This window comes from Ascaphus truei, chromosome 20 (assembly GCF_040206685.1).
Source record: "Ascaphus truei isolate aAscTru1 chromosome 20, aAscTru1.hap1, whole genome shotgun sequence".
Classification (NCBI taxonomy): Eukaryota; Metazoa; Chordata; class Amphibia; order Anura; family Ascaphidae; genus Ascaphus; species Ascaphus truei.
In genome coordinates this window covers 22,815,535-22,826,386 of record NC_134502.1, presented here as the reverse complement: position 1 = coordinate 22,826,386, position 10,852 = coordinate 22,815,535, and the positions used below count along the sequence as shown (strand labels likewise).

The window sequence follows — 10,852 nt, the reverse complement described above, 5'->3', positions numbered from 1 at the left end:
AACGGGCTTAAAGAAGGGACATTGTAGGCCCCGAAACGTTGCCCCCCTATGTTTGTTAAACGTTGTCTTTACCCCCATTCCCTGTTTTTTTCCCCTGTATTGTTCCATTCCCCTTGTTTCCCCTCCACCCGCCTCTCTCACTTTATTGTTCATTAACTGGTTTTACTCCATGAGAAATATCCTCGGGGTCCTTATCAGGGTTGGCACCGTATCTGTGTCATATTTTTCAATATATTTTTGCTATTTCTGAATTGACGTTTTGTCTGTTTTTTCTTATTGAGTGCTGGGAACCACTATATATATTAGTTATTGCCATGAGGGGGTCTGAGGTCCTCACTAGTGGCACACCTCCCCCCCACGTTGGTGCCTGAGAGCGCGTGCATCCCCACTTTGCTGCCAGAGCATGCGCGCTTATGCAGCTAGTCTAGCCGTGCCACAGAGATTGGCTCCACTCCTTCGGACGCGTCACGCATTCTCCTGCGCGCGGCGCGCTCACGTGACTACGTGCACCACTCCCCAGCTGCGCGGCAACTAGTCCCTTATCTCGAGTCTCCTGCAGCGTCCCCACCTCGCTATCGGGTCCCCCTCCTTGTCTTGGCTTGTGCGTGGGAGCACAAGCGTCACAATATGATAGATTCCCAGTATTTGTTGCAGAGGTGCAAAACAGGAATATATAGAGATAAATAACAAAATAAAATAGGTCTTTGTATGCTGCGCACATATACAATTAATTTGTAGTAATACATTGATTAATAATTAACCTTTATTAGGGGTATTTTAAAATATAGTCAGAATATTTAATAAAACAACACACAAACACACCCCTCCCACCGCTCTCTGCTCCATGCTGTTTCCTCCTCTCCTTGGCCTGACACTAAGGCTGCTGACACCTTCTCCTGATTGGCTGCATTACTTAGCAGCAGTCAATCAGGATGGAGGAAGCTACCCAGCCCCCTAGCAGCAGCCCTGCTCTATCCCTGCTCAGGGGAAATACCGCTTCCCCCCCAAGCCGGTCAGGTCACTATGTCCAGAGAGGTAATACCGGTATACACATACACGCCCAGAGAGGTAATACCGGTATACACATACACTCCCAGAGAGGTAATACCGGTATACACATACACGCCCAGAGAGGTAATACCGGTATGTATGTATGTATCTTTACTTACATAGCGCAATTAATGTACATAGCGCTTCACAGTAGAAATACACATGACAATCATAAATAACAAATAATACAAACAACACATAAAGGGAAGAAGTGCTTCAGATATAAAAGTAACATTTCGGAAGAGGAGTCCCTGCTCCGAAGAGCTTACAATCTAATTGGTAGGTAAGGAGAACGTACAGAGACAGTAGGAGGGAGTTCTGGTAAGTGCATCTGCAGGGGGCCAAGCTTTATGTATCATCTGTATAGTATTAGCCACAGAGCTACTCATATGCTTCGTTAAGCAAGTGTGTCTTAAGGTGAGTCTTAAAGGAGGATAGAGAGGGTGCTAGTCGGATATCGAGGGGAAGGGCATTCCAGAGGTGAGGGGCAGTCAGTGAGAAAGGTTTAAGGCGGGAGAGGGCTTTAGTTACAAAGGAGGTAGAGAGAAGACATCCTTGAGCAGAAAGCAAGAGTCGGGATGGTGCATAGCGAGAAATTAGGGCTGAGATGTAAGATGGGGCAGAGAATGTGAGAGAGGAGTCGAGTGTGACCCCTAGGCAGCGTGTTTGGGCTACTGGGTGAACGATGGTACTTCCAACAGTAATGTGGAAGGAGGTTGTAGGGCCAGGTTTGGGAGGAAGTATGAGGAGCTCTGTTTTAGCCATGTTGAGTTTAAGGCGGCGGAGGGCCATCCAGGATGATATCGCAGAGAGACATTCAGAAACTTTGGTCTGTACAGCAGGTGTAAGGTCAGGGGTTGAAAAGTAAATTTGTGTGTCATCAGCATAGAGGTGATATTTAAACCCAAAGATGGGATTAGGTCACCTAGAAAAGTGTGTACAGAGAAAAGAGGAGAGGTCCCAGGACAGAGCCCTGGGGTACCCCTACAGAGAGATCGATAGAGGAGGAGGAGGTGTTAGCAGAAGAGACACTGAAAGTACGATGGAAGAGGTAAGAGGAGATCCAGGATAGAGCTTTGTTACGAATACCAAGAGTATGGAGAATGTGGAGGAGAAGAGGGTGGTCCACACAGTATCAAACGCTGCAGAGAGGTCGAGTAATATGTATACACACAAATGCCCAGTATTGCCTCTCATTTGTGTCCAAATACAGTACAGTCCGGTTCAACACTGGACACCTGGCGACCCTATGTGGGTGTCACCTTCAGCAGATGGCAGTGAGTATGAGCGTCTTTCCCCAGGCGTCATTACATTTTCTGCTGCATGAAAGATACTTCTTAAAAAAAAGTCCCAATGTAGCTATTTTCCATTTCTCCATGGGATTTTCTTACGTTTCTCCGGTGTATCTCCACCCGCATCTCCGTCCGCCACTTCACCGGCGCAGGAATCGAAAGGAAAGAGCCACAAGAACCACACCGGATGCCACGCCGGCCGCCACGATAAGAGCCACCGCCCAGGCCGGTGGCCCGCCCCCAGGTCCTGTTATGGAAACACAACAGTGAGGACGTTACATTGGCCATCATTCAAAAAAAAACACTTTCTCTTTAAGATGCCTCTCTGGCAGGCAAAGAGTTAAAAGGCGGGCGACACCCTAAAACATTTAGGGAATGCACTTGTTCCTCTCCCCTCCCCCATCTAAAACACCCCAATTCTTGGAGTCAGGAAGGAATTTCTTTTTCCCCTTATGAGATATCAGTGGATGATTGTCACTGGGGTTTCGGTTTGCCTTCCTCTGGATCAATATACTGTAAGTACGGATATAGGATAAAGTATCTGTCGTCCAAATGCATCATAGGTTGAACTTGATGAGCGCACGTCTTTCTTCAACCTCATCTACTATGTAACTGTGTAACTGTGTAACCTACATTTTTGACCCATTTTTATAACTATTTTTTTTAAGCATATTAACCCTTTCAACCCTTAATAAATGCTTAAAAAAGAAAAATGAAACAGCGTTGCCCTGTGATGTCCCTAACATGTGTCATAGACGTGAGTGTGATGTCACAGAACGTTCAGCTCTCCCTATGTAGCAGGAAGAGACCATGGGGACTGAATGATCCAGCAGCAGAGAGACGTGTAACACTGGGGGGGCTACATCGCTGCTGAATAGACTCGGAAAGGAGAGCCGCCATGTTCAGTGTTCTGCGTCTCTCTGCTGGGCGGCTGCCACCTCCTCTGTAAGTCTCCCATCGTACCGCTTAGAGTGTAAGCTCTTCAGGGCAGGGATTTCCTTTCCTATTGTCTGATTTTGCTGCGCTTATTGTATCATTTTAATTCCCTGTGCTGTATTCTTTGTGAAGCGCTGAGTACACTTTTGGCGCTATATAAATAACGATATACATACATACATAAAAGACAGGGGTGCCCAATGCTACATCCAATTGACAAAACATATAAAGTAATAAGTATAAAGTTTAAATACTTCAATAATAATAATATTTTTTTGGAATTTCTGACTGGTAACAGTTGTTTGGAGGTAGGTGGCACCTCCCCCCAGAGCTCACTCCTCCTCACCTTTATAACTTGAGAGGTCTTTTCACATTGCTGCAAAGCACAGGATATACTATGGTTCTTTCCCCTCATACAGAGGTAACAGGAAGGGTTCACATTGTACAGTAGGACCTGCATTAATTTGGTTATACCTTGACGTGGTATGCAGGCTTACGACGCTTTGGCCAAAGGCTTTAACTAAATAACCAAGTAATTATTATTATTATTGAAGTATTTAAACTTTATACTTATTACCATATATGTTTTGTCAATTGGATGTAGCATTGGGCACCCCCTGTCTTCTGTTGTATACATTTGCCACGCTCAGTAGCTCTCTTTTTGGCATAAAAATATATTCATGATGTGGTGGGTGTGGGAGTTTGAGCTACCTGGGAATGTGTGTGTTAATCAAATACATACATAAGTTATAAATTGACACAGCATTATTACTTTGAATCTAGGCTAGGGTCATCGTAGGCTTCCCACGATGTATTTGTTAAGGTAGAGGCTATGACAACCTTACGATGACATTTTCGCGTTACTTCTATTGTTTATTAATAGGTTGGAGTCCCGGCGAGTCCCCGCGGTGAAAGAGACACAGACGCTGTTAAAGATATGAAGACCTGCTTAATTCTTCTCTGCTAATATCCCGCTGACCTGTTAGGCTGCGGCCACGCTGCCGCTGAGCGCGCTCATGCTTGAGAGCGGTGACATCACCAACTCCCCAAGCATGAGCGCCGGGTGTCCTGCAATAATTGTGCAAGCGCAAGCGGGGGGGGGGGGGCGTGGATCGTGGCTGTGTGTGTGTGGCTGTGTGTGAGCATTGACTGCTGTTGAGTGCGCTTCAAAATCAATTTTCTTTGTCTCCCCCCCAGCGCCGAGCTTGGGAAAGCGTACGTGCCCGTGCACGAGCGCGCGTTGCGTGAGCGTGGCCGTGCAGATTTAGATTCACTGAAGCAAACGTGTCGCGCGCCCAGCGGCAGTGTGGACGCAGCCTCAGGCTGGGGGCCATGGTGCCTTCACCTCCCGCGCAGAGGCTGTGCAGTGACCCGCGTGAAGCGGGTGCTTTCCCTTGCCATGGTGGATGGGCTTAGGGGCGTGACCGGCCTGTCGCACCAAGAAATCAGTTTGAACTGATTTCTTGCGCAACGCGCGCGCGCTTCCGCACGCACGAACGCCGCATGGACGCAAACACCGCATTAAGGCAGTCTGATCGCTCATCTTGCGGACGCCTCCTCACGGTCTGTGGTACCTTGGCCCCAGCCTTAGAAATAATTGGCGGGACTTCATATCTGGTTGTATATTTTGTAATGTGTGACGTTGTGTTATTGACGGTCTGTGACACAGACAAAAGGGTTTAACCCCCCTCACCACCCCTCCCCCCCCCGAAAACGTGGTACTCTCATGTGCGAGCTGCGAATACACAGATGAATGACAGAATTACAGACCTCGACCAGTGTATTGAAGAAGGTGGGGGCGACGGGGAAGACCTCTAATTTTTGAGGCAAAAAAACAAAATGGCGGACGTGTGGATCCCATGTAGGGCCTCCTAGCTGTTACCCTGGTAAATTGTGGGAGGAGCGATTCAGGTGCGGAGTGCTGCCACTCTGTTCCTGTTATATGAGGACAGCTGGAAGCTTTGTGACATTACACTGATGTCTGTGACGCCCGGAGCTTCCTGTACCACAAATAATGTCATCGACGTAGCAACATTGTGACATCTTGTCCACGTGACAGGGAGCATTTGGTTACAGGGGAGGGGGTGGAAAGGAGCTGGATTTTAATAGACAGTTTTAGGGATTTAAAGGAGAAATTCGTGCTTTTTTTTTTAAATTACTGTTGCATTTGCGGTTTTGCATGAGGTGGCGTGATTGGCTATGCATATATTATGTATTGGATTTGCACATTTTTTTTAACACCGTTTTGAAACTGGGGGTCTTCAGAACTGAACCCCATTAGTCCCAGCTTCGTTGACCCCATGCTTCCTGAGATACAAAGGGGGGCGCCGGTATTTCGGCAAAGTTTAAAGGTCCCGCATCACGTGGGCCAATAGGAAGCCCGCACCGGATGACATCACGGCTTCCCATTGGCCGTAGGGCGCGGGAGCTGTGAAACGCCGCCCATTACGTGAACCCTGCTAGGCAAGCGGCGACCAGTACCCACCCTACAGGGGACTGTATCTCCGAAAGCAGGGGGTCCCCAGAGCTGGGGTTCAGCTCCAGAGACCCCCTGCTTCAATCCTATGTGAAAAAAATAATAATAATTGCAAATCACCAGATTGGATTGGGTCCATAACCCACATGTTTAAGACACCCCGTTGAAGTGGGAGGGTGGAGCGCAGCCAATCACAGCTCCTCACGCAAGACTGGCAAATTGCTAACCGGGCTTCCCGTCTGTCGGGAAAAAGCACCCACCTTTCGAGAGCAGAATTACGACGTGGGACCGGTTCCTCCCCAGGGAGTTACCCACGATGCACTCGTACGTTCCGATGTCTCTCTCCGTGGCCGAGCGGACCACCAGGGAACGCCCGTCGGCGGCGAGTTCCGCGCTCCCGTCGGCAGGGAAGTTCCAGGCGTACTCCGCGGGGGGGTTACTGTCCCCAGAACATCTCACTGTGATGTTGTCTCCAATCGCAAACGATCGCCGGTCAGAGGTGACGCCGACGTCGGTCGGGCCATCTGAAACCACACAAGGACATTTGCTGCAGCGGCGATTTCAATGGCGTGGCGATCAGGAGTGTTTTTTTTGTTTGTTTTTTTATCATGCACTCAACCTTGTGACACCTTCTGTCAGTGTCAGACTGGGGTATCTAAGGCCCAGCAAGGACCCAGACTGTAGGGTCCACTTTCTGAACACCCACTGCGGTTGTTGAGGAAGGGGGGGGGACTGTGGCTGTTGGGGTGCACCTGTGGATGTTGTGTGTGAGTGGGGAGCCTGCAGGTGTTGAGTGAGCGGGGGATGCCTGTGGGTATTGAGCGGAGGGGAGTGGTACACGGCTGATTGCTGGACCCTGTCCCAGAGGTGAGGGAGAGCAGGGCCTTCTTAACAGCATTATAGGCCCCCCCCGGGCAAAGCAGTGCACTGGGCCCCGCCAACTCTCCGCTACAAGTCGTAATTTGTCTCCTTCTACCGAGTTAGCGGGAGATTTCAATGTTGAGGCGGGCGATCGGAAAATGAGTGTTAAATTCTGGTCTGTGCATAGATTAGCATGGGGCCCCTATGCTCGTGGGTGCCCCCGGGCAACTGGCCAGCATGCCCATGCGTTAAGACGGCACTGAGGGAGAGGGGAACTCAGCTTAGGAAGGAGGCCTGGCCAGCCGGCAACACCAGTCCTGGCTCTCCCCTGCTGTCAGGGGGGCCCACTGGGGATTTATTGGGATCCCCCAGTAGGAGTAAGGATCCATTCCACTGCTCAGGCCCACCCATCCTGACACCAAAGAGCAAATTAATATACTGCATGCACGCTTGTTAGGGACTTATTAAAGAACCAATCCCAAGCCCCCCCACCCCCCGCCACCCTCGCTCCCGGAGATACAGAGCTGCGAAGGGGTTGCTGGTCTTCTCCTGCTAGTTCACATCTCCAGCGTCACGGGAGCCAATAGGAATCCCGCACCGGATGTCGTCACGGCTTCCTATTGGTCCGCAGGGCCCGGGAGCTCTGAGAAGCAGACATACTCTGGAGTGGCTACCCGGCGGCCCCTTCGGAGGGCTGTATCTCGGGAAGCCGGGGGTCCCTGGAGCTGGAATTAATGGCGTTCAGCTCCGAAGACCCCCTGCTTCAAGACTGTGTTCATATATATATATTTTTTTAAAGCAAAAAACAATTGCCTGCTTGGATCGCCTCTTTTTAAAGGGACCGAAATACAGTAAGGATGCTGCAAATACCGTATATTACCTCCTCCTTCTGGCGTTTCCTGTCTAACAAACAATTCCACTGCAATGAGGGGGTCGCCTTATATTTATCAGGCAAATAGGGTAATATTGGACAGGTAGTACCCCACTCCATAAAAACGTACATTATGGACTAGAAAAAGTACAAAGAAGAGCAACCAAAGTAATAAAGGGAATGGAAGGTGTGACTAAGGCCGCGCGTATAGCGCCGACGACAGCGACGCGAGGTCGGGCCAAAACAAATGCATTGCCGCTGTCGCTTGCGCTTATAGTAAGCGCGACGCGATGGAGCGACGGCTCGGTCGCTGGAAGTCAAGTCAATTTGATTTTTCCAGCGACCGCAGCGTGACGTCGCCGGCGCTATACGCGCAGCCTTATGAGGAGAGGCTAGCTAATTTAGATTTGTTTACGTTAAAAAAAAGGTGTCTGAGAGGGGATATACAAATATATTCGGGGACAGTACAAGGAGCTTTCAAAAGAACTATTCATCCCACGGGCAGTACAAAAGACTCAGGGTCATCCCTTGAGGTTTGGAGGAAAGGAGATTTCACCAGCAACAAAAGGAAAGGGTTATTTACAGTATGGGCAGTTACAATGTGGGATTCATTACCCATGGAGACTGTGATGGCAGATACAATAGATATGTTCAAAAAAAATTGGACATTTTTTAGAAAGGAAGGGCATACAGGGATATACCAAATAAGTAAACATGGGATGGGTGTTGATCCAGGGATTCATCCGATTTTTGGAGTCAGGAAGGAATTTATTTTCCCCTTATGAGATATTATTAGATGTTTCATGGGGAGGGGGGGGGTTGCTTTCCTCTGGATCGATATACTGTAAATACAAATATAGGATAAAGTATCTGTCGTCTAAATTTAGCATAGGTGGAACTTGACGAGCATATGTATTTTTTTTCAACCTCGTCTACTATGTAATTATGTAAATGTGTGTATCTCATCATATATAGACACACACACCTACATAAGGTAGGACAAAAATGGTATGAGACTGGATTCCCAGGGAAATGAAAAGATCAAGACGACGACCCAAAGTAAGATGGGAGGATAAAATCAGAAAATGTGGAGACGTGGACGTGGAGAAGAGGCTGTAACCGAAGATCATTGGGAAGGCTTCATCCAGCAGTGAAGTGGCGGATGATGATGATAATTGCATAAGCACATACAATAATAATAATAATTGCAAAAGCACATATAATAATAATAATTGCAAAAGCACATATGCAATTATTATTATTATTATTATTATATGTGCTTATGCAATTATTATTATTATTATTATTATTATTATATGTGCTTATGCAATTATTATAATTATATGTGCTTATGCAATTATTATTATTATTATTATTATATGTGCTTATGCAATTATTATAATTATATGTGCTTATGCAATTATTATTATTATTATTATTATATGTGCTTATGCAATTATTATAATTATATGTGCTTATGCAATTATTATTATTATATGTGCTTATGCAATTATTATTATTATTATATGTGCTTATGCAATTATTATTATATGTGCTTATGCAATTATTATTATTATTATATGTGCTTATGCAATTATTATTATTATTATATGTGCTTATGCAATTATTATTATTATTATTATATGTGCGTATGCAATTATTATTATTACTATTACTATATGTGCTTTTGCAATTATTATTATTATATGTGCTTTTGCAATTATTGTATGTGCTTATGAAATTATTATTATTATATGTGCTTACGCAATTATTATTATTATTATTATTATTATTATATGTGCTTTTGCAATTATTATTATTATATGTGCTTTTGCAATTATTATTATATGTGCTTTTGCAATTATTAATATTATTATATGTGCTTTTGCAATTATTATTATTATTATATGTGCTTATGCAATTATTATTATTATTATTATTTTAAGCACATATAATAATAATAATAATAATAATAATTGCATACGCACATATAATAATAATAATAATTGCATAAGCACATATAATAATAATAATTGCATAAGCACATATAACAATAATAATAATAATTGCATAAGCACATATAATAATAATAATAATTGCATAAGCACATATAATAATAATAATAATAATAATAATTGCAAAAGCACATATAATAATAATAATTGCATAAGCACATAATAATTAATTAATAATAATTTGTTCTTGTATAGCGCTGCTGGTTTTACGTTGCACTTTACAGAGACATTTTGCAGGCGCAGGTCCCTGCCCCGTGGAGCTTTCAATCTATGTTTTTGATGCCTGAGGCACAGGGAGATAAAGTGACTTGGACAAGGTCACAAGGAGCCGACACCGGGAATTGAACCAGGCTCCCCTGCTTCAAACTCAGTGCCAGAGTCTGTGTCTTTACTCACTGAGCCACTGCTTCTCCTATCAAATGTGAGGTACGTATCCTGGCTAACTCACACTGGACCTGTAGCACGGCCGATGTCCTTTGTGAGAAACTCTGCTCCCGGACTCTCAGCTCAGCCTCACATAACAGCTCCATCTTGTGGTGTTCAGGGGCGACCCTCAGGTTATACTCTACGGACGCTCCCCTGCTCCGGTTCAGCACAAGGCTTCCCCTGCTCAGCGTCACGTTGAGATCTGAGGGAGTAGAACCAGCCACCAGGCTGGATACGTTGCAGAGAATTTGCTCGTCCAACTGAGCAACCATCACCTCCTTCATATGGATCCGTGGAGAGGACAATGCTGCAAATTAGGAAACCAACAATTAAACATGTCTCATATCATTAGGTCACTTTGCCCCTACATGGGACTGACCCTTTAACCCATTACACACGTCCCTGTCATTAGGTCACTTTGCCCCTACATGGGACTGACCCTTTAACCCATTACACATGCTCCTGTCATTAGGTCACTTTGCCCCTACATGGGACTGACCCTTTAACCCATTACACATGCTCCTGTCATTAGGTCACTTTGCTCCTACGTGGGACTGACCCAGTTTAACCCATTACACACGTCCCTGTCATTAGGTCACTTTGCCCCTACGTGGGACTGACCCTTTAACCCATTACACACATCCCTGTCATTAGGTCACTTTGCCCCTACGTGGGACTGACCCTTTAACCCATTACACATGCTCCTGTCATTAGGTCACTTTGCCCCTACGTGGGACTGACCCTTTAACCCATTACACACATCCCTGTCATTAGGTCACTTTGCTCCTCTGTGGGACTGACCCTTTAACCCATTACACACGTCCCTGTCATTAGGTCACTTTGCCCCTACGTGGGACTGACCCTTTAACCCATTAAACACGTTCCTGTCATTAGGTCACTTTGCCCTACGTGGGACTGACCCTTT

General features: G+C 45.9%; 1 protein-coding gene across 1 annotated transcript in view; it reads right to left on the bottom strand.

Annotated features, from left to right (window-relative positions):
* Positions 1–792: 792 nt before the first annotated feature.
* ICAM4 (intercellular adhesion molecule 4 (Landsteiner-Wiener blood group)) overlaps positions 793–10,852 on the bottom strand; it is a 15,310-nt gene continuing 5,250 nt past the window's right edge. Inside the window, exons 3-5 of the mRNA XM_075577419.1 lie at positions 9,950–10,234; positions 6,015–6,278; positions 793–2,589 (exon numbers count right to left, since the gene is read on the bottom strand). Coding sequence (XP_075433534.1) covers positions 2,483–2,589; positions 6,015–6,278; positions 9,950–10,234 — 656 coding nt within the window. The 3' untranslated portion in view covers positions 793–2,482. The remainder of the gene's footprint in view (positions 2,590–6,014; positions 6,279–9,949; positions 10,235–10,852) is intronic.